This window comes from Xylona heveae (assembly GCF_001619985.1).
Source record: "Xylona heveae TC161 unplaced genomic scaffold L228scaffold_6, whole genome shotgun sequence".
Classification (NCBI taxonomy): Eukaryota; Fungi; Ascomycota; class Xylonomycetes; order Xylonales; family Xylonaceae; genus Xylona; species Xylona heveae.
In genome coordinates, this window is record NW_017264198.1 from 762,060 (window position 1) to 785,688 (window position 23,629).

General features: G+C 45.8%; 6 protein-coding genes across 6 annotated transcripts; 3 read left to right on the plus strand and 3 right to left on the minus strand.

Annotated features, from left to right (window-relative positions):
• Positions 1-699: 699 nt before the first annotated feature.
• On the plus strand, positions 700-2,271 carry L228DRAFT_247864 (UAA transporter). The gene is made up of 3 exons (XM_018332738.1): positions 700-771; positions 827-1,620; positions 1,732-2,271. Exons 1-3 carry the CDS (start codon positions 749-751, stop codon positions 1,953-1,955), a joined length of 1,041 nt encoding a protein of 346 aa, XP_018187778.1. The 5' UTR covers positions 700-748; the 3' UTR covers positions 1,956-2,271.
• A 2,699-nt stretch (positions 2,272-4,970) lies between these two features.
• Positions 4,971-6,259, minus strand: L228DRAFT_148793 (hypothetical protein). The gene is made up of 2 exons (XM_018329262.1): positions 5,810-6,259; positions 4,971-5,730 (listed from the first exon to the last, which is right to left on the minus strand). Exons 1-2 carry the CDS (start codon positions 6,159-6,161, stop codon positions 5,015-5,017), a joined length of 1,068 nt encoding a protein of 355 aa, XP_018187779.1. The 5' UTR covers positions 6,162-6,259; the 3' UTR covers positions 4,971-5,014.
• A 295-nt stretch (positions 6,260-6,554) lies between these two features.
• L228DRAFT_148782 (ferric-chelate reductase) lies at positions 6,555-8,922 on the minus strand. Its single transcript, XM_018329261.1, has 6 exons — positions 8,078-8,922; positions 7,961-8,022; positions 7,720-7,908; positions 7,262-7,661; positions 7,049-7,210; positions 6,555-6,998 (listed from the first exon to the last, which is right to left on the minus strand). The coding sequence occupies exons 1-6, from the start codon at positions 8,787-8,789 to the stop codon at positions 6,682-6,684; spliced, it is 1,842 nt and encodes a 613-aa protein (XP_018187780.1). The 5' UTR covers positions 8,790-8,922; the 3' UTR covers positions 6,555-6,681.
• Positions 8,923-10,290: 1,368 nt separating this feature from the next.
• Positions 10,291-13,233, minus strand: L228DRAFT_239220 (hypothetical protein; the record flags this gene model as incomplete). Its single annotated transcript, XM_018331121.1, has 1 exon — positions 10,291-13,233. One exon carries the CDS (start codon positions 13,231-13,233, stop codon positions 10,291-10,293), a length of 2,943 nt encoding a protein of 980 aa, XP_018187781.1.
• A 2,445-nt stretch (positions 13,234-15,678) lies between these two features.
• L228DRAFT_253339 (hypothetical protein) lies at positions 15,679-17,272 on the plus strand (the record flags this gene model as incomplete). Its single annotated transcript, XM_018333740.1, has 3 exons — positions 15,679-15,725; positions 15,813-16,776; positions 16,838-17,272. 3 exons carry the CDS (start codon positions 15,679-15,681, stop codon positions 17,270-17,272), a joined length of 1,446 nt encoding a protein of 481 aa, XP_018187782.1.
• Positions 17,273-17,846: 574 nt separating this feature from the next.
• On the plus strand, positions 17,847-22,433 carry L228DRAFT_256108 (eukaryotic translation initiation factor-like protein 3 subunit CLU1/TIF31). Its single transcript, XM_018333908.1, has 6 exons — positions 17,847-18,033; positions 18,092-18,202; positions 18,274-18,329; positions 18,384-20,399; positions 20,456-21,205; positions 21,255-22,433. The coding sequence occupies exons 1-6, from the start codon at positions 18,021-18,023 to the stop codon at positions 22,218-22,220; spliced, it is 3,912 nt and encodes a 1,303-aa protein (XP_018187783.1). The 5' UTR covers positions 17,847-18,020; the 3' UTR covers positions 22,221-22,433.
• The last annotated feature ends 1,196 nt before the right edge of the window (positions 22,434-23,629 follow it).

The window sequence follows — 23,629 nt, forward strand, 5'->3', positions numbered from 1 at the left end:
AAAAAAAAAAAAAAAAAAAAAAATCTCGTCTTAGCTCAACAAAAATGTCAAAAGTCAATTCATACTCATCATACTCGAAGTTGTTGAATGCCTGGATGAATCTAGTCTCCTTTTCCAAAAAAAAAAAAAAGTTCCTTCATATAGTATTTCGTAAAGATATCATGAACAGAAACATTTCATACAGTGCTCGCAAAACACGCTAGTCAGTATAGGCTGTCAGCCCCCAATTACAGCATATTGCCTCTATTAATAGTGTCGCCGGCTTTCTGAAAAAATTGGCGGGTTCCCTAATATCACGCCTGCAGCATGTAGGGCGCTTCATCCGCCCAGATAATTTGCTTTAGCCTGTACGGATACTGTGTACGCTATTGCGCTCATGGTGTAGTAGAGAATGTAACGCAATGCAAACAAATCAAACAGAGCAATGACAGATTGCCAGTAGTTATCAGCTATCTAAGGTAGCTTATCCGGCTTCGCCTCTAATTTGAACAGGTGGCATGGCTCACTTCAAATGCAATAAGGCCTTTCGGTTGCATTCGTTCTCAACTTCCCAGCGCGCGCGGTACCATCGATCGGATACGTATTAGAATAAATAGGCATCATGAAGTCGAGCGACGGCTATACCCGCAAGCCCACAACCTCCCTCCCAGCACAGGACGGAATGGCAAGTAATATACCCTCGAGCGGGTTAAACTCGAAGCCCCATGAGTCTCCTAAATCCGCCGGTGTCGCTCAATTACTCATATGTATGGGTGGTATTTACATTTCTTTGTGGGTCCGCCTGCTCTTTTGAGTCTTCCAGAAATTCTGTGCTCACAATAAGCAGTCTGTCGTGGGCCCTTCTCCAAGAAAGAATTACAACCACATCCTATGGAGATTCTGCGTCGCCAGAAGTCTTCACTTTTTCGATTTTCTTGAATACGATCCAGTCGACGTTCGCGACGTTAACCAGCTATACTTACCTCCTTTTTACGTCTAAGAAAGGACTATCGGTGCCTCCAGTCTTTCCGTCAAGGCGCATTTTTGCTCCTCTCGTGCTCGTGGCAATAACGTCATCGCTGGCATCTCCGTTTGGCTACGCAAGCCTTAAACATATCGATTATATAACTTTTATACTTGCGAAGTCATGCAAGTTACTTCCCGTGATGGCCTTGCATCTCACAATTTTCCGCAAGCGTTATCCGCTCTATAAATACGCTGTTGTGGCATTAGTCACAGCCGGCGTTGCCATTTTCACGCTTCACCACCCTTCGTCGTCGAAGAAATCCAAGACGCATAATAATGGAAGCAGTTCTTGGGGTCTTTTACTGTTAAGCGTCAACCTCCTCTTTGATGGGCTCACTAACTCTACTCAAGACTATGTCTTTCAGAATTTTAAGCCATACTCCGGACCACAAATGATGTGCGCACAGAATCTCATGAGTACACTTTTGACAGGGCTCTATTTGCTTGTTTCTCCTTACCTTGTTCACACAAATTTTGGTGAATATGTTGGCATGGCTACGGCAAATAATCAAGGGGAATTTACCGCAGCTTTATCTTTCATTCATAGGCATCCCAACGTTGGAAGAGATGTTCTTGGGTTTGCTGCTTGCGGAGCGCTTGGTCAATTGTTTATTTGTAAGTCGGTTTCTTGTTGAGCTTCACGCTTACGTCTGGTTGAAGCAATGTTCTCTGTCCCGGTCTAGTTGTTGATTGTGGATCATCTATCACTGACATGAGCATTTCCAGTCTATACATTGGCAAACTTTTCCTCTCTCCTATTAGTCACAGTGACAGTAACACGCAAAATGTTAACTATGGTATTATCCGTGGTGTGGTTCGGACACCACCTGAGCCGGATGCAATGGTGGGGAGTGGGTCTCGTTTTCGGCGGTGTTGGAGCCGAAGCTATCGTCCAGAGAAGAGAAAAAGCGGCAAAAGAAAAAGTGGCAAAACGACAGAAAATACGTTAAGCTTTGAAGGCTGTAAATTCCCATCCACTCTTAGAAGATAAAGTCATTGTTGCATTTTTTCGCGAGGGAAGTAAAATATTAGAACTCGGGCATTAGCATTTGTTTAGCCAGCAGCTCCGTATATTGGGTTTATCCTTCATTGCATCCTCAATTGAAGATCATGCCGCTTACTTTATGCACAAATTTTTTGGGAAAGCACTGAAAACCCGTTTAGATTACGGAACAAGAAGCATTACTTTCAAAAATTCTCAAGTATTGGGCCATGGGAAAGCTTCTATCATATTAATTGCAAGGTTGCGCTGCCAAAGCTCGGGACGTATTAGATTCTTCTGATTGACAATTGCCTCTCAACTGGCCGTTCCAATCGCAACTCACAGCGCAGGATGAAGCTCATCGAGAGCGCCCCTTTTGACCATCATACAGTCTTTTCTTTTGGATTGAGCTTATTAGCTTGTTGCGTTCGAGCAGCTTTTTTCTCTTCATAAACCTTTCAGTCTCTGCACCTCTTTCCATTGTGCCCAAACTTCGAATTGAAATTCACCTTTGACCTCACACTTGAATTGACCTCAGTGGAATTATGACCGTTCTCTATATCTCTTCTGGTGTCAGACTGCGCCACGACACCTTCAACCCTCTTGATTTTTCTCCCTTCAAAAAACACCATCATACCACCCATACCAGCAACAATACAAGCTCCAGAAACTAAGAATCCAGTCGTCCAGCTAGGCCGATTAAATCGGTTCAATCCCCACATGCAGCCAGCCAGAGCAGCCTGAAAAAATGTATTCAAGACATACGACCAAATAACAAAATCAAGCTTCCAGACAGCCGTGGATGGAGCACGGACGCTTGTGAGCGGAGACGAAGGAGTTTTTGAGGCAGATATCGGGGTTGATAACTCCTGAATATCATGCATTGGTCTATCGATAAATTGCTTCGCATTCGGCGAGCAGTGTCCGGGAAGCCTGAACCAACTTCGGTGGATCCCAGCCAATTTGGAAAGACTCCTCTGATTGTTTAAAAAACGAAACCGGAGCAAATAAAAAAGATCGCGGAATCGCCATGGAATCAGACCAAAACCAGTAACGCAAAAGAGGGCGTTCAAAATTTGTGAAACAATCTCTATCCACTTTCTGCGTGCCGAGTTAATGTCGTTGCAACTTGGATGACACATGGCCGGGGCAGCATTAATTAGGAGAAAGAATATCATGGCCCCCCACGCAACAACATTCAGCCCGTATATAGTAACAACAAAACCGAAAGGTGTCAAGAAAAATTTCCAGTATGCTTTCATTCCAATCAATGTTGACTGAGTCCAAGTATGCCTTTTAAATGGTACTTCATTGATTGCCTTAGTGCTTTCTTCTCCTTCTGGACTTGCTTGAGTAATGCAGACCGATCCTAGGGGCGTGGTTTTCAAATATCCATTCGAAGGGCGACCTGTTATGCTGGTGAAACTTTGCTGGCAGGTTGAGGGCTTATTTTCGTGTGATTGATTAATTTTCTCCAAGGGGACGCTTCTGCCCTCTCGATCTATGAAAGGTGGAAAATGTTCACATTCATCTGTCTCGACCAAAATATTGCCTGGATCTATATTTGGAGCTTTGTTCTGTTGGAGTCTGGGTAGGTCAGCTTTTGAAAGGGTACCTCCACTGACTGAGCCTTTTCTTCTTTCACGCTCTCCCCGATCTCTCCATCCACTATGATCAAAATCCCCCTGTCGAATATCCGCCAAGCTGGGCGCCTTCGATAGGGATTCTCCTGTGGCATGCCACATGCCCGGTGGAGGGTCAAATTCGAGAAGTCGGAGTGAAAAACGACGAACGCGAGATGCGCCAGAAGAATCCCGGGGGCGTCCCTGTTGCTCTCCACAATATGCCCCCGCCAGGAGTTGTGTTTCTATTTGCTGGGTCATCCTTGATCTGAGCGCAGGCGGTTCTGTCACATAGAGAATTGGGCTGAAACTTATATGGAGCAAATGGGTCGCCGAAATGTACAGGAGGATTCAGGACAACCTTGTTTCATGAATCCTTCAATCCGGGTTGACGTGGCTTAGAATAACTTAAACTCTCAGGCAGAACGAATCGAAACAGTGTTGAAGACGTTCTCATAAATTGCAGTGTGCACAGCTTTCCAATAGAGGGAAAACGAAAGATGTCCGACAAGTAAAGTGATTCTTAATTATATTCGCTGATACTGCCCTTGAATATTCTGTTTTTACAGCTTATCATGCGTCTCACGAGTAAAGTTAGTGAGGTACTTATCGTCTGTATATCGGCGTCGCCCCGCAAATACCTAAGGTATCTTGGATAAGAAAACCTCCCCTCGCTCCCCTGCCTCCTCTAGTTCGCACTGGTTCCCACAGTTTACCGTAGCATCGTATTGTATGGGCGTAGCAAGCACACGGTTTGCGTTACAACCCCTTAAGATGGCTGGTTCCAATTTTCACAAGAGCTGCGCCGCCGCGTCTCAAAGCTAATTCTGAACCTCAATCCTATAAGGGCGATGATATGCCCAGGATAGGGTTTGATGGAACGCTTTTGTACCATGAATCAGGATTTTGGAATTTTGGAATGCTGAATCGCATTCGTGGAAATGGAAAATTTCTGAAGCAGTCCAAGCAAGCATGCTTGTTAATGGATTGACCCCCCAATCTGTCACGAAAACGGAGTAAACATGAGTTGTCCCTTGATTTTGGGTTTCACAACAATTCTCGGTCGTTCCAGAGTGCTAGAAATATGTAAGATGACGATTTCTGGTTCCAAATTTGTTCCCTCGGGACATAGGTGTTGATGGCAGATAGAGAGCGCCTGCTAGCCCCATTAGGAATACAACTGGAGGAATTGCGGGTATATTATTAGACTTCAAACGCAACAAATCCAATAGTATTATGGGACCTTTGGTTGATAAAGATGACACTCCACACAATACGGGGAACAGAGCGCTACAAAGATTAAAAATCGGCAAATTGCCTCCAGCCGCTCCAAAAGCAACGGAAAAAAACTATTTCTAATGTTAGCTTATCATGCTTGAAGGTCTCAAATATACTGGTCCTCACCTTAGACATTCCCAACCCACCAGAAAGTCAAAGAAGTAACAATCGCTGCCAGCCCCCATACACCAGCCCAACCAACTGCGCCAGAAGCATTCACCCCTTCAATGGTCACATAGGTTTGCAACCACGTGTTAAATGTACTTATTATGATGAGGGTCACAGTCCTCGCAATGAGGATCTTAGTCCTCTTTGGAAAAAACCATAAATTATGGCGCAAAGTCTGCCCAAACGTGGCGGTTTCAGGATTGAAAGCTTCCTTGCGGATTTCACCCAGGTCTTTTCGCGCCCCAGCAGAAGGGGTGAAAAGAAACTCTCTGGCAGAATAACCCACGGGAATAAATGAGGCAATTAACAATGGAAGCGTTGCAGAATGAGCGAAGGTGAGATCTCGAACACCATCGAAGTAAGTGATCAAATACACCGGCAACCAAGTCGAAAAGGCAGAGAAAAAGGCGACGCCGTAAATCCCAGCCGCCAATAGCGTCGTGTATAATCGGAGAGGTACATCTTCAATTATAGGAAGGTTTGGGAACGTAGTATCCAAGCCGGCCGTGTTGTGCTCTAGGGACAAAGGGCGAAGGAGGCGAAAGGAAATATAGGTTGTAAACACGTCGATACACATTGATATGAAAACAGTTTTTGGGTGGATCGAGTAAAAGACTACCAAAAGATAAAGCGGCGGTAGATGGGAGAGCAAGGTCAGACAACCAAGGTCAACACCTGTGCAGAACATAATCAGCACCAGTATTGGTAATTGGCCACGAGAGCAGAGATTGCGTCGTGGGGCCAAAGGACTAACCATCAAAATTAAAAAACCATCCGCACCCCAATTCTATCGACCTCCATGCGATCAAGCCTATAACTTCTCCCCATTTGTTCACGCTGCGACTGACACCGGCAAGCTCTCCGGCAATATGATCGGCAGCTAAGGAATAAAGCAAGGTCGAGAGTGTCAAGTTCAAGAGGACGAGAAGGGGAAATCGTAGATATGTAGGAAGCTTAGAGACAGGCCGAACGAGAGGTCGTGAACCATAATTATCCATTTCTGATGAGTTAAACAAGAGACTCGATTGTACGGCAAGCCGATCAGGTGTCGTGGTGGATGAAAAGACAGTTGTATATTTCTTGGACCGTGTCGGTGTTTGTTGCATCTTGAGAGCTACCGCCCTCCCGCGACGCCAGAACTTAAGGTTGAGCTCAAGCGAACCGGAACTAGCGCGTGTTCAAACTCGCCTCGCCCCTACTCCGTACGTAAACCGCGGCACAGTGAAAGGTCTATTTATACTCATATTCTGTATTGTAACAAAACAGACATGCACAATCCCATCCATTGGCTTGCTAAACACCAGTCCTTTGCCTCCCTTTACTACCTGTAGATTCCACACCATCTCAGACTTAGAGCGAGCAAAATCTATCATCCTATATCACCAGGTGCTTTTCCTTGAGCTATTGGGAAAAAATGGAAGAAGAAGAAATATCGTTTTCAGACATGTTTGCACCAAATGGCCTTCATCGATGATGTCTCTATCTATGGCGTCTCTAGGAACGCAGAACAATATCCGAACAATATCCAAAGTTACGTGACAGACAACAGCTCTCTCCAATCGATAGGCACCTAAGCATGCATGGAAGTTCAAATGTCCATGTATACTTTGCATGACTGACAATCTCTCACCAGGAGAAAGATTCTTCTATGAAATCGATGTTCGATTTCAATTGGCGAGAGCGAACTGCCTGCCGAACATCATCGCTCAGCGTACCTGTTCCGCAGACAGTGACAGCCATCGCTCCAATTTGATTCTCTACTTCGATTCTAAGGAGCGTATCAATATTCGGTCTTCCCGGGAACATTTGAACTGTTGCAGAAGGACTCTGAATCTCCTTCGTCGATCGCGGACGGGTAATGAATAAGAGAATGCGAAGGACTTCCCGTCGGCGAGGCATTCCGAGTATTGTCGTCATCCACGGGCGAATCCACTCCAAGTGTTCTTCAAAGAGGTTAGGCCAGTCTCTCAAAGCGAATGGCTGAAACACTTACCCGGACTTTGTATGATCCAAACAAGAATAATCTTCCTAGTAGCAACTGTTCCATTTCCGAATCCCTCGACAAGGTTGCGAACATAAGGGACTTGATGTGTGATTCCCACGCCTCCAGCAAATAACATGACCGTGCCATAAGAGTGCAAGTCTTGCTGGCGCCCTATCCTGGAGTTAGTGAGTTACCATTTCCAATGACCATCAGAAAAACTACCGTAAGGGCCTTCAATCAATGCGTTGACATGAATCCGGCCATGCACACCAGCCTCAGCTCTTTGGAAGAGCTTGTCTGTGAAACCCGTTCGTCGGCGTACGATCAAGGATATGTAGGAACTGCGCGGCTCGAGGCTATTGCGCTGTAGTATCGGTTCATCTTTTTGTATAGAGTCCTCCTCATCCAGTTGCTCTTCGCTCCAAGCTACCGAAAATGGATGAGATGTCCACCAGGCCACCGTGGGCATATATAAATAAACATAATGACCAGTAACGATGCTGAAGGGGCGTGCCAATTTTACCGTGATTCGAAGAGCATCTCCAGGCAATGTCTCCACCATAGCCGTCGTTTTCGATTGTCCAAAATTTCGGTAAACAAGTGAGACCAATCGCATAGTGCGCTTTAAAAAGGTTAGCCATAAATGTCTGAAGTAGGCATATAAGCTCAGGAAACTGTACTTCAAATCCCCATGCTGCTATTACGCCGACTAAGACCTGCCGTTCTCGAGGACAACGATGCAAGTGGGCCCAAACCGCTATTATTACTACGATCGCAAGAGCAATGTGTAAATGAAGGAATACTTCATAGAATGCGTGACGAACAGCTGAGGGTGATTGCAGAAAGATCACAACAAGAGCGGCGGTTCCCTTTCTGCATGTCAATAAATTGTGCCTGCCTTGTGGAATCTGGAAATCTTACAATAAGACCAGTAAGTATCATGTTACTGTGCTTCAGCGCAGTGCCTACTGTCGGCCAGCCCGCTTATGACATGTCAGCTATATTCCAAAAAAGATTATCTGGACACAAGCACCTCACATTTCTCAACTGTTGATATTGTCCACGCCAGAGTGTGTACTAAAGCCTCCAATACAACAATGCGGCCAAACCAACGATGTAGGAGATTATATGTATCAAAAGATATGCCGAGGATCCATATCAAAGGGTTATTGCGTCCGGCCATGAGGACCAAGGGAAGCATATTTATAATCGACAGAACCCCGCTCCGATTGCGTAAGGTTTCGAGGACAGTTTGTCTGTCCTTGCTCCAATCAATGCTCACAGCGCAGAATGAAGCATTCATTCCTAAGTAGCCAAGTAAAAATAAGGCTTGGAAACGTGTTGGTAGTGTACCAAAATTGATCGCGGAAGACAGGCGGAACTCTTGATTGTGCCTAACCGAAAACAAAGGAGCGTAGAAGATGTGCTGTTTCATTGAAGCAAATAACTTGTGAGGCCTTGTAAAGTATCGTTGTGACGTTGTGCCCATGCAAACCAAGGTCCGAAGATATCGGACCCCTTGGAGAGCAATCTGATAACACGCTATAGCTGCCACCACAGACAAGAGCGCAACAAAGAAAAATTTCGTGAATCTTTGATTCTCGAGCGAAGCGATAGTGGGGTCATCTTTGCCTTCAACGCTATGTTTGCTGCTGGAAGATTGTTCATGGGCGGTTTCAGCCCTGACAGCGAGGGAGTAGATACTGGCAACCAGTACCAGTACTTGACCTCGTATGAGCAGTGTTGACATGGCTGCAGCGCACAAATGGAGAAGAGAAGTATTTCTTCACGTCTTTGCGAAGAAAGAGATTTCGAATTGCAGAGCGGAAGTGAAGGGAACTGGTCTAGAACAAAGACTTTAGAAAACTATACTCCAAGCTTCGAAAGTCTCAAATTCGTTGATATCATGAACCAAAGGCAATTTCGTAAGATCTGCGTGTCGTTTGTAAACGGTTGACAAAAGAGTGTTGTTGAAAGCAGGGCAAAGAGATGATATGAGCCTGTCAAACCTCTCTTTCATGTCCTGGATCTGTCCAGCAGATGCTCAATAAAGAGAGTGCTTCTCGACGAAAACAACAAAGAATGGCGGAGGTCGTTGATAGAACTATCAAGTACAAGAGAGGAGAATGTTGTTCGATCTTGACAGAGAAGGCACCCGAATAGCGGATGCTGAAATCGAGTACCTGCATTGAAATGTTTTAGGGTGCGCGGAAGAGTCTCTCCACTCTGCATGAGCTAGCCATTCAACTGTGACTTAGAAACGGTTGGGTTGTTTCAGGGTGCGGTGGATCTCGTGACACAGCGCCTCTATTGGTGCTGATGTGACTTGATCGGCAGATCTGCAACGCAGTTTGTTTCAGCCATAAAACGGAATTTCTGAAATGCTGGCCCGTTGCGCCTCGGTGGCTCCTCACGCCGGGCTCACCCTCGCACCAACATCAGAGCTTTGATCCACTTTCCTAGTATCATGCACCTATCAACTACGTCTTGCGGGTTCACCAATGGATGTGATGTTGGGCTAACTGTAGTATTAGTCACAGCATCGTACATTTGATCGTCAATGGATTGTACGGGAAAGATACAAAGGCAACTAATAGAAAATACGCACTTGGGTTAATTATGATTCCCTGAAGGATGAGGGAGAATGGCCTGTAAATATAGCGAGGGTAATGGCTGGGAACCAACTGTGTCTACATTACGTTCCCCCATAGCGTACCTACCTACCTTAGGTTTCTATCTTATGTCATTTGCATCTCTGACGGGGGCAGTAGCTCGTTCTCCCTTCTCCTTTGGCAGCTTATCGTCGTCTTAATCTGACTGATTTCGATTCCCGCGGATTCTTATTTTCGCGACTACATTATTTAAATTGTAGATCATCCAAATTTCGGGGAAGTATCGTTAGTATAATTTGGAAGCATTTACCTCATAAAATCCCTCAAAGGTTCCAGGCGTAAAACCATTTTTTGTCCCAATCGCAATTGACCAAATCTGGAAGGGATTTTACTTCGTCGCCATAGTCCATGAGACGAACTTCTAGTCTGAATGTTACCCAATTTCCTTCTGCTCCTAAAAGCATATTTCTTGCAACGTTTTTTGGACACATCGGGATAGAAATTTTATGAGAAAGCACCCTTAAACCAGTTCGCATCACGCGAAGAAAAGATCGTCCGTGCTATTTGATTCAACGAGCGCCGACCAGTCTTCGGATTCGACATAGGAGATTCAAAGGCGCAAAGCCTTTCATCCAAAAGTCACGCCGACTGGCATAACTCATCCTCGCTCTCAGCCGAATTCGCTCCATCTCCGTTTATGCCAGTATTTAATTGTCTCATGACCTTGCGCATCTGGCGCTGTGCCCAGTACCTGGATCGCGGTGCGGAAGAGGTTGAGGGGCTATAGCACTGTACATTGCCAATTTCCTTGAGGGCCCCTGATGATATCGTTGGTCTAATCCGAACCTCCGACTCACCAGTCGCCAGCTCGTCTTCATCTGAATGCTCGCATATGGGTCGATCCTTGTGCAGGTTCGATGAGTTTGAATAGAGTTCAGACACCATGTTGACATTGTCAGCGCGACTCCAAGAGTTCAGCCGACGTCGCTTGCAACGAAAGTCCCTGGATGGTAGAGAGGCTTCATAGAGTCGGCGTTTTACCTGTCCATCTAAGATTGAAGGGACGCGCTGCATGATGTCTGAGTTTCCTCTCTCCGATATATACCTGTTCGGAAAGTTGACAGGGTATTGGACCAGGGAGTTCCCTTCCTCCCTTCCATGACGACCTAAGCCACTTTCAACTATGAGAATCTGTGGACCTCGATCCTTGATAGAATACTTGTTGTGTTTCTTAGCATCGCCTCCAGGATTCTGTATATCAGAGGTAGTGGTTTTTAATTTGGCAGTGCAGGGAGTCGAGGCTCTTGAGCAAGCCCTATGCCGAATGGCTGCCGTCGGCGTTTCTGCTATCCATTCGCAGATGCCTTCTTCCCATCGAAACTTAGTTCGACTGCTTTCTGCTGAGGTCCCTCCCCTGTTCTGTGTTTCACTCCAAACCAAATCGCTGTCTATAATGAATTTCTCTATTTCTTGTGCATATTGAAGATGTTCAGAGGATCCAGTCTGCTCCGAAAAATGCATGGCGCTATCAAGCCCTATTCCAGCAAGTAATCTCTTTTCTTGGCGGAAGGTATGGATGGAGCTGCTGCTTTCAGCAATCGAGACAAGAAGGCGCACGAGAGATTTAAGATGACAGAAGCCATCACCTCTGTATACTCTGCCGCAGCGGCGCGCAATAGAGCATATGAACTTAGAAATACTTTCGAACCCATCACATGCGTTGATGGAGCCTCTTATTCCTCTTAAAAGCGAATGTAATGCTTGAAGGTTTCTCTCTGTTACTACAGAGGGCATGTCTCTCAAATTTTGGTCGAAGCACGCTGAGGCAAAATAGTTTGCCAGAACAACTTGTAACGCTCGACGATTGTGGAGCTGGTGGGACAGCCTGAATGGAGGATTCAACACTCCAAGCTCGGTGGTTCTCTCTATGTCAAGCGCCAGAGACTGGAGAGGCAGAAAGATACAATGGAAGAGGTGCATATCTGAATCTCCATGACTATTATTTCCATGAAGCATAGATTTAGCGGTTAGAATAACAGCAATGCTCGAGAACGTATTCTCAAGAGGAAAGTGTGACCCTTCCTGGTCCCGATCAAGGGAAATCCGACTTTTCAACGGCGACTTTATCGACTGAGAAGAATTTCGGAGAAAGGAAAAGGGTTGCTCTCGCATTCGCTTTTTTCTCCTAGCGTCCAATGATCGTAGGCGGAGCTGATGCGTTTGTGGACCGAGAAAATCCTTATCTAGGTGGCAAAGGTGCCGCAACGCATTAAAAATCAAATCTTTGCCTTCCTTATGGCCGTTGTTTGAGTTAGGAAAAGTCTGAAGAATTTGGCTCCACAACGAAAGCAAATCCTCGGTTGCCAGCCACTGCAAGGGTATCTGCCCACCTCGGAAAAGAGCATCTAGCTGACGATAGAGGTAGCCTCGGCGGCCGGATGCCTTCACGAAAAGCTCCAGAGTGTGGAGACTAGCTGAGCGTTTCAAATCAAAGAGCCTATTTTGGGGTGTCGTGGGCTTTTCAAATATTCTGCATACTGAGAGCATAGTAGAGAGTAGAACTTCCGCCTCGCTGAAGGCACGATTTCTGGTACATATTAGCACAAGACCCCTCACAGCCTCGTCGTTCAACGTTCCTTCAAGAATTGCCCTTTTTATCATCGAAATTCCATGTGCTCTGACAACATGTCTCAGTGGCGTCCATCCACCCGAATTTGAGGCTCCAAGCACTTCCAATTCAGAGTAGACTTCGGAGGATAAATTTGGTTGTTCCGCAAGATTATCCGATTCTCGCAGCCAAATCTCTTCTTCAATCACATAGTCTGGAACCTTTCTGAGACACATCAACAAGAGAGTAGGGGCTCCTTCAATTTGAGCACCTCGGCACCCCATTGTTGATCGCAGAAGGCAGTCGAGGGCAGCGTAGATCCCATTTACCAAACTTCTTTTCTGCGGCTCGAGCGTGTCATTGGAACCGTGAATGAGTTGTTTTATTGGCGCCCCATTTGAGAAAATAGTATTTCCTTTCCCTTGCAACCTCGTTCTTGTTGGGGTGGCAAGGTTCGTATCTCTAGGATTGCTTATTTTCGGTGATACATCTTTTTGTGCAGGCTCCTGTATTATTGACAGATTTCTAGCGATTGCCGGAGTAGGCACAATGACTTCTCCTGGAGGCAATGTCGATCTCGGAGATTTGCAATCCTTTGCCTCGCCTTCACTTTGGAGTCGCGTCCTACGCCCAGTATATTGTTGCCTAATCTTGCGCTTTGATTTCTGAATCGGGATCCACTCCGGATCTTCATTATACGTTGCCTTTGTATGCTTACTCAACCGATATTTATTTTGGAAGGCAACATTTCTTGGATAGAGGTAACTGTCGTCAAAATCGGCGGTCATGTCTTTCGGTCCAGCTTTGGCGCATGACTTCCGCAACAGAAGCAGCCGTGACGAAAGGGGCCGCAAAAGTCGATTACACCGAGTGGCTGTCCATATCACTTCATTCTCTGATTCCAGTGACTTTAAGTGTGGCTGCTGGTATCGGGACCGGGCGTTGTAAGACGGTTGCGCAAAGGGTTCTGCCATGGTTGATGAGGCGGAAGAACGTGAGGTTTCAAACACGTCTAGTAGGACAGAAGGGCGGGATAATGAGCTCTTTACAGGCTAGAAACTAAATATATTGAATATGTGCATTTAGCGGTCTTTGTAGCAAGATATATCCCTTAAGGTCTGTGTACATCATATCAATTCTGGTAGAAGAGAGTGTATGCGGTTTGTTTTGTTGACCAGAAGAAGTACCCTCCAAGCAAGGATGTCTTGAGGTCCCTAGGTACTGAGAGCTAAGCCTGTTAAGGTAAAATAGCTGGGTTGTGCGGCAGGGTGCGGTCCCAAGCTATCGGAGTACGTACTACGGTATATGGGTGAAATTTCGTTAAATCTTTACTTGTCGGCTAACTTCTTGGCATAGTAGGTCTTGTACAACTGAAGTCATTCACACCGCTCTTTTGCCAACTGATCGTGTTACTTTTGTGTCAAGCCAGCATGTTCACCACCATTTATAAAGCTCATGATGTGATCCATTTGACCCACCACTGCACCTATCATCCAGCCATGGATGGATCTACAGCTCCACCAAGGCCACTGGCTCCTGCTATGCCTCTACCACCTCCCTCCACTCCTCCACTGGCTCCCTGCAGCTGATTGACCTGGGATCAGCACCTGTGCATCCTGGTCCTCTGGAAAAAAGGCTTCATCTATGAGGCTATTGTGCAACACCTTGGACATATGCTGTGAGCAGTCCAGTATACCTGTAAGAAGCACTAGGCAACACCCTAGCACTTCTGGGCTGGCAGGGCCCTCAGGCTATCAAAAGATGAGGCTAATTGAGTTAAAGAGCTTGTAAGAAGCTCTGCAAAAGCCTAAAGAATGACTTATCTTTAGCTGGCTGAGGAGCTTTGGCCAGATAGAGAGGTTGGTACAGAGTTAGTCAAAACTACACTGAGGAGACATGGTTACTAGTGCTGTTTTGCACTTAAGAAGCCTTCCCTCTTAGCAAAAAACTAGCAACTCTGGCTTGAATAGGCTTAAGCCTACATACACTAGACTGAAAAGGAATGGAGGACCATTCTGTAGAGTGATGAAACTTGGGTTATGGCTGGGAACTTTTGGAAGATCTAGGTCACAAGGAGGCCTGGAGAAGAGCTTGAACCTGACTACCTTTTAATCTAGGAGCAGTGAAAATCTAGGTAGATGTTCTGGGGCTGCTTCCATTCAAACATTCTAGGCCTGGGTATATTTTGGGAGAAGGATTGAGGCTTTATCAATCAATACACCTACCAGGCCCATATAATACTCATGATTAATGGTTATTTATGACTTTTAGCCATGCAAATCCAAGGATTTAAGGGTCTTGACTTCATGCAAGACAATGCTCCAGGCCATTCAGCCTGGTCTACACTTGAAGATCTTGAGGAATGAAGAATTACTGTAGTATCTTGGCCCTCATTCTCTCCTAACCTCAACCCAATAGAGATTGTTTGGAAAAAGATAAAGAATTGGCTTCAGGAGCAATATCCTGAACCCAAGGTCTCATTGGATAAGTTACAAGAGCACATCAAGGAGGCCTAGGAGGCTATCAGGGCTGAATTTTTGGATGAATTAATCTTGACTATGAGACAGCAGTGTCAAGATGTAATTGACACAAATGGAGGTTACACTAAGTGGTGAAATTTCACGAGTGGTACTTAATAGATACATTTCGGTTTAGCTTACTAATAATAATCTCAAGTATTTCTTTAACGAAATTTCACCCATATACCATAGTAAGGTACGAGTATTTACCCCATGACACTCGCTACGTACTCGGTAGTAGGTCCCTCCTGTCGCGTGCTAGGAGAGGGAGCGATTCGTGTTGTCGCTCGCATGCGATTTGTATATTGATCTCATTGTTTTCCCATCTATGGAGGCGTACCAAGGTCGAGTTGTGGTGGATAGCTGAACAGGTTAATTGATTGGTCTCTCTTCCTTACTGGATTACCTACGGGACCTAGCTACCTAACTCTTCCGTTAAAGCTAGGAGTATCTTTGAGCAAGCTTCTGCACAGGTTGTGGAGCTTTGACAGTCACTTGTTTATTGATGCCACTAGAAGTAGACATGGTTGGACATTGATTTCTTCGCAATGGCAATCGTGTTCCCAGCGACTGTTCTCTTGCGATCGTCGGTATATCTTGTGAAATGCCCATTGACCCGAAAGCAAACCTTCGCAGGCAGGCAAACGTCATACATTTTCAAATCCGATGAAGGACCTCGCTTTTTACATCGCCAATTTTCAAATGCTCGAGAGCCAGCAACGCAGTCCGGATCTTATGGCGGAGGCTCTGCTGTAGTAGGCCAAGACGGTAAAATGATGAGTCTACATAAGTTCCCTCCCGAATTAATCTAATATTTCAATTGCTACAGGAAATGAACGTCGAGAATCCGGAGAGAGTTCGTCACATAAAAAGAATAATTGGAATCAAACGTTGTCCAAAATGTTTGAAAATGCTGCAACAACCTTTGCTTCTCTTGCTGTTCTTGGGTGCGCCATATGCTATGTTCTTCCCCTTTCCCAGCTTCTCAGGATGGAAAACAGAAACGATAATCTAATACGAATCTCTTACGACAGCCTGGCAGGATATGCCTATCATAAATACTACAAATACTTGGTGCTCCAAAAGGTGCAACGAGCCTTCGAGCCTGGAGATCCTGTGTTGGAGCTAGCTGCTGCTGGAAGGCAAGTCCCTTCCATAGCAATGGGTCGACCAGATGACGCGGAACATTGGATTGTACGCGAGGAACAAAAAAAAATCGACGCTATCGTTAGTGGGACATATCGTGGTCATTACCACCTATTAATAGGGGAGAAGGGAACCGGGAAATCGTCTATGCTTATTGCTGCCATGCAAAAAGTGGCTGGCGATGGAGTCTCCATGTTTGAAGCTCATGCAGATCTAGAAATCTTTCGGATACGACTGGGAAAGGCTCTCGACTTCGAATTTCATGAGGACTACATAGGATCGCTTTTTAGCATTAGAGGTCCCAGGGACACTACTGCTTTGCTCGACATTGAAAGAGCATTCAACAAATTGGAGAAAGTCGCGCTGCGAAGGCGCAAGAGGACTGGTCGGCCTCTTGTGCTGATCATAAATAGTACTCATCTACTAAGAAATGACGAGGATGGTCGTGACCTTCTCGAACTTATTCAGCAAAGGGCAGAGCAATGGGCTGCAAGCAACCTCGTTACTGTTGTCCTCAACAGTGACGACTACTGGGTATACGAGCGCTTGAAGCAGTACGCTACTCGAATGGAGGTACTCCCTATCTTGGACTTACCAAAGTCTCAGGCTTTAACAGCATTACGGGAGTATCGCAGGAAATACTTCAAGGAGCTCACGGATTCAAGCATTCTCGAGCAAGTGTATTCTAAGGTTGGTGGCAGACTGACTTATCTCAATCGCGCTGCGAAATCTCCCGATATGCTACGAACGTGTGATGAGATCTGTCAAGTGGAGAAAACATGGTTCCTGAATAAATGCTGGATCTTAGGTGCAGAGATGGATGACGATGTCATGGATGAACAAAAATACTCGGTCAGTTTTGGTGCCCGCTAGAAATCAACATCATTAGGCTTCATTCTAATCTCAAGAAAAGTCTGCAGCCATGGTTCTAGCTAAGGCTCTGGTCGACAAGGAAAAGACCATGGGTCGCTCACATGACGAAGAAAGGGGGATCATATTACCGGAAATTCCATTGCATGAAGCACGTCAAATAATGACCAGGGCCGATTTCATTGAAAGCTATGACCATATTAATATTTTTACCATTGACTCGAGAGCGATGGTTAGAGCTGATTCAGTACCAATGCAGCGGGCGTTCCGAGATATCTGTTCCGAGGAGGACTTCGCCTATCACCTTGAGGCAACGTTAGATCGCATTTCTGACATCGAAAGTTTGGGCAGAACCCGAGAAATAGTCCTCAAGGACCTCTTGGATGGTGGTGGCTATAACCTCACTGTGCGAGACGCGAAAGGGAACGTCAACAAAGTGGGTGTTTTCGATGCGGCCAAGAAGGATGATAGCGCCTAGGTTCTGGTCCCTGCTCTAACCATAGGCCGACCTTCACTGTATTGATTGCGAGGGATGTATATTAATGTTAGATTGCATTTGGTTCTGTTTTGGGCTCAGTTGACAAATGGCATATTTTCGCAAGTCATGAAATTCGGTTCCATTGATACCTCGACCTGGTTCAAAATATTCTGTTACTTTTAGAAGGCCAGCGGCGAGAAATTTGTTCGGCAAATTATCAATTTTTCAAGGTGTGTAGTACTCATTAGCAATGCCATCGAATTTTTAGTTTCAGATTTGCAGCAGGTGCTGTACAAATGAAATCATTAAAAATTCCGTCTAATGTACAAATCGATGGTCGCTCAATTAGTAACTCTAGTATTTTTCTCCTGCCCCTAGGACGGTTGTAGCGATCTGCGGAGATATGGAGGTACGTCTGTACCCTGACAGTCAATGAATTTTTCGCGTCGTCTGGGTCCTCGGGCTAAGCAGCTCAGCCGCCAATCAATTTGAAGGAATAGACGGCTCCCGGCTCTAACTTGGTCTTCGGGCCCTCCTGAGCTCAAAACTTCTTGAGGTTTCTCGGACAAAGGTACCGTCGTCCTCAACATCCTGTATAACCTTCTTTGAATTGCCTTCCAACGAAGGCTCTCGTCATATTGTCCGAGTATTTTGGACTCAGCCTGACTAGCAATATCTGTCAGAGCTTTCCCGAAAACCAAAACAACAGACAATTGCTTTTTACAGGCTTTTAGAACTATATCTAGTCATGGCTTCTCCCGGTAAGTCGGCCATCACTCCAACCCACGAGGGTACAAGGAGGCTAATCGGCTTGGCTAGAAGCTCCCGAGTTACACGAAGGCATAACCCAGGACTCTGTGGATGCTCTGTCGGATGCCAATGCCTTTGATTCGCAAAGCCAAGAGCCGACCGAAGGTCAGCCAGTTGACAGTATGTTTGATCCCCCAATAATCGGGTGTGGTTGCCCTCAAGATATTTCAATGATATCAATCATAGAATAGGTGTGTTTCAATTGACTGTTCGGTTACCACATGCACCCCATAAGACGGATATTATGGTACGTCCAGAGACAACGTCGAAAGCCAGGAAGCAAAAGCCTAATGGTCAATAGGTGTCGGCGCAGGAACAAGTACAAGATGTGCGACAATCATTGATCGACTCGCCCAGTACTTTTCAATATTCTTGTTTCCATTTGGAGCACAATGGTGAGCGCATTAATGATTTTATTGAATTGTCTGAAGTTCCTGGCCTCTCGCCTGGTTCAGAACTGCATCTCGTCGAAGATCCCTATACAGAAAAGGAGGCCCGAATTCATATCGTGCGGATAAGGGAGCTCGTAGGCGCTGCTGGAAGTCGAGTGGACACTCTGCATGGAATTTCTGCTGGCTTGTCCCTCCATGATGAGATCAACGCCGGAGAGATAACGCAGAATAGCGACGGGAAAAATACCCTTTCTAAGGAGGCTCATCCAATGGTCAATTATGATCTCGATAGCCCCGGATCTTTGAAGACACTCATACCCGCCGTCCGAGAACCGGCACCGAGAACTTTGAAGGCTATTTATCTGTCATCCTGGAACCCACCCCCCTACTACCTTCGCCAGAAAGGCCATCTTCTCTACCTTCAAATAACTACAAATGAAGGCGAACAGTACCACATTACGTCGCACGTATCCGGATTTTTCGTTAACAAGTCCTCAAACAACAAATTCGATCCCTTTCCCAAAGCTTTGCCGAAAAGCCACAAAGCACACTCTCTTCTCTCGCTGCTCGCTGCTCTCTCTCCGTCATTTAACGAATCCTTTGCGCGTCTCCAAGAGTATAATAACCAAAAAGACCCTCTTAGCACTTTTCAATTAACAAATGCGATACCTGCAAATCCTTGGGTAGTCCCTTTGGCAAACTCATCTATTTCAAGCCACCAGGCAGATCTGGCACGTACCCAGGAAAACTATCTCATCTCCGGTGTTGAGACCTCTGAGACCCTCAGAGATTGGAATGAGGAGTTCCAGTCAACCCGAGAGTTGCCCAGAGAAACAGTCCAAGATCGTGTCTTCAGAGAGCGACTGGCATGTAAACTGTACGCTGATTTCAACGACGCAGCTGCCAGGGGTGCTGTATTGGTTGCTAAAGGGGAAGTAGCACCGCTCAATCCAACGGAGGAAAGGGATGCGCAGATTTTCGTATACAACAACGTATTTTTCAGCTTTGGAGCGGATGGCGTTGGAACGTTTGCGAATGAGGGCGGGGATGAGGCTGCCAGGGTAGCGACAGGAAAAGACGTCTTGGGAGTAAAGGCTGTTAATCAACTCGACATTCCTGGCTTGTTTACACCTGGGACTGTAGTGGTAGATTACCTAGGAAAGCGTCTAGTTGGTCAGAGCATTGTCCCAGGAATATTCAAGCAACGAGAACCTGGGGAGCACCAAATTGACTATGGCGGTGTGGAAGGAAAAGATGTTGTCGCGGAGAATGAAGGCTTTGCGCCACTCTTTGAGAAGGTCTCAAAGGCGTTTCGGGCCAAAAAGCACGCTGTCTGGGACAAAGAAGGAACACGACATGAGCTCGAAGCGAGCGTGGAGACCAAGGGTCTCTTGGGCACTGATGGGCGAAAGTATGTGTTAGACCTATACCGGATCACACCTTTGGACGTTTCCTGGTTGGAAGGTCAGCGAGATGCTGAAAACCAAAACGTGGCGCAAAATGGACAGCAGACGCCTTATCCTCATCGAATGGCGGTTTTGCGGCCGGAATTGGTCGAATCCTACTGGAGGGCGAGGATGAGGGACTTTGTACGGACCGAAGTAGACCATCGGCGAGATGGCAAAAATGAGGAGCCCGATGAAAGTACGCCGAAGGAGAGGATTTCAGAAAAGTCTTCATCAGAGCCCTCAGCGTTTACTGAGGAAAATGAGAACGGCACAAATGAGCATCAAGACCAAGCCTCTGGCAACTCGAACGAAGCTCTTGACCGCATTGATCTGTCAAAGTTCCAACTTGGTTTGAACCCGGACGTATTCAGTGGTCAGGTACCACAGACTCCGGAAGAGAAAGCTGAATGGGCGAAGGATGAAGCCGAGGTCAGGGCGGCTTGCAAATATCTCACTACAGATGTTTTACCTGCGCTGGTACGTACCACCATCGAGTGATGGTGTTCAGGATTATTTACTGACTGCTTCTGCAGGTCCAACATCTTAAGGATGGTGATACAGGTTTTCCAATGGATGGGCAGTCTCTGACTCGATTGCTTCACAAGCGAGGAATAAATATCCGTTACCTTGGCGAAATTGCAATCCTTGCACGGCTCCATGGGCCACGGCTCGAGGCTCTCGAGTCACTGGCGATTCAAGAGATGACTTCCCGAGCGTTCAAACACATTGCCAATCGTTATCTCCGATATCTACCAGGGCCATTCGCTGCTCCTTGTATCGCACATCTCCTCAACTGTTTCCTCGGCTCCAAATTGAACAGCAATCCAGTTCCGGAAATCGACGAGTCATTGCGAGCGTTGTATCCTGAAGGGGACTTTGCATTCGAGAAGGTGACTCCAGGAAGCCTACAGAAAGAGGTTGAGGGTCAGGTCTGCATGAGGTTCAGATATGACTTGAAATCCGTCAACTGGACCTCGAGGATGAAGCATCTACAACTCCTTCGTGAGGTTTCCTTGAAGCTGGGGCTCCAGTTGGAGGCTAAAGAGTATTGTTTCAAGAATATGGGAGAGATCGAATGCGTGAAATCAGAGCTGCCAACCTTGAATGGATCGTCTGATTCGCTTCTCTCCAATGGTACCTCCAACGGGAGCAACAAAAGGAAGAAAAAGGCGGTTACTCGGGGGTCTACGGTGGCAAATGTCTCCGCGAAGCCTCCAATTTCCACTTTTGGTGCCGAGAACATACTCAATATCGCTCCTATCGTCAAAGATGCGTCCCCAAGAGTAAGTGATGAATACAATGGGTTTGCAAGACCATGCTAACAATTTTCAGAGTTCACTCGCAGAGGAGGCTCTAGAAGCTGGGCGTATTTCACTCGCGCAGAACCAAAAGGAGCTTGGTCAAGAGCTGATTCTTGAATCTCTGTCTCTTCATGAGCAGATCTATGGCATTCTGCATCCCGAAGTTGCCAGAGTGTACTATCAACTGTCCATGTTGTACTACAGCCTAGATGAAAAAAGTGCCGCTTTGGAGCTGGCACGGAAGAGTGTGATAGTCTCCGAGCGGACGCTTGGCATTGATTCTGCTGAGACTATTCTCGGCTATTTGAATCTCGGTCTTTTCGAGCATGCGAATGCTAACACAAACGCCGCACTCGTTTACGTACGACATGCACTAGAGCTCTGGAAGGTTACATATGGTATCAAACATCCGGATTCCATCACTACCATCAACAACGCAGCTGTCATGTTGCAACATCTCAAGCAGTACCACGACTCCAGGCTATGGTTTGAAGCCTCCTTGGCCATCAGTGAGGAACTCTCTGGGAGACAGTCCATCAATACAGCGACCCTATTGTTCCAACTGGCGCAAGCTTTGGCACTCGATCAGGACTCGAAGAGCGCTGTGAATCGCATGCGCGAGGCATACAACGTTTTCCTTACCCAACTCGGCCCAGAGGATAAGAACACCAAGGAAGCTGAGAGCTGGTTGGAGCAGTTGACCCAAAATGCTGTCTCTGTGGCAAAGCACGCCAAAGATCTCCAGGCTAGGAGACTGCGACGAGTAAACGCCACGCCTCGAGTGACCATGGGCACCCGGCCCCAGCCACAGGTCGGGCAAATCATTTCACCAGCCATTGGCCAGGATATCCAGGCTTCCAGCACCCTCGATTCTAGAAACATCGACGAGCTTCTCAAATTCATCGAGGGCGGTGATACCGCAAAACGGACAGCACCCAAAAAGCGCCCTGGTCGCGGTAACCCAAAGCGTAGAGGTGGTGGATCAGTAGGCACTTAATCTTAGGCGTCGGAAGATTAGTAGCCTTTCACACAGCCTTGTATCATTGATTCGGAACAGCGACTGAATCTATATTGTACAATTTTGAAGACCAACAGTCTGTATACATAAAAGTAAATATACTTGAAGTTTGTGTATTATTAGGAGGATTTCCTGGATAAATGTACCTAAGATTGATATATAGATACGTTTTAAGATAATTAACTCCACTCTTAAAAGAACTATTCTAATTTCATAATTATCATTAATTATTTTTTAATTAAAAAAATTAAAAAATAAAACATTTTTCAAGAAACTTATAAAAAGATAAAAAGAATTTAAATTAAAAAATTTATTATATTAAAAACAAGTTGAACGGGCGATTCCTGGGCGCTGGCCGCTGGCCGCTGGGAGCTTCTAGTCCGGCGATCGGATGGTCCCTATTGAGAGGTTAGTCTGAAGGGTTAGTCTGGACTCTTAGCATTCTCCACGGCCTCGCCGGGGAAGCTTGTTTTCATAGCATAGTAGTCATAGCATAGTAGTCATAGCATAGTAGTCATAGCACGGTGATGTTGAAAGAATTGAGATTCCAGGGCCATCTTGACTCCTTATATAATTGAGCTGCATGTAAGGGTTTCATTACCCAACGTTACCCAACGCAAGGATCAATTAATTGATGCAAGGCCTTCTGTTTTGTGACATCCTATGTTTCATGGGGGTGGTGGACTTTGGAGTATTTTTTTATATCGAGGGTAGAGGGTTACTGATACAGTACGTATGGTATGGTACGTATGGTATGGTACGTATGGTATGGTACGTATGGTATGGTACGTATGGTATGTATGGTATAAATAGTATAAGAATTAAAATTCAGTCTGTTAAAGCTTTGCTTTCTCCCTCCTTCCCTCCCTAAATTTGACTAAAATAAAGATGATTTTTATAATAAACCTATGTATTCTATGTTGGAAATATATCAACCCCAAAGCATATAGCATAAAAATTGAGCTAGATAGGTTAAAATATAGATTCTTAACCACAATTCTTAACTATAATACTAAAAGCTTTAACTGTAATTAGTGAGCATCATTCATGTATCAAACCTCACGGGTTTCGGGATTTTGGCCCTGGAGCCCCTGGGCGGGGGGGGGGGTTAGGGGGGCCACAGGGGACTGTTTCATGACATGATGCATGCATCCAGGCCTACTTCATCATTTACACCTTGCAGCAGGCTACAGAACCCTTGCATAGAAGTGGTGATACCTTGCAGAGAGGCATCTCTACCTGACTAATTAGATGAGACATTCACCTCTAGTGCAGCAATGTATTTTTTATTATTGTTAAATATATAAATATTAAAAGTATCTAAATATATAAAATTTAATTGTGGATAAAAAAAAATTTTTTTTATAATTTTTTTCTTATATATATTT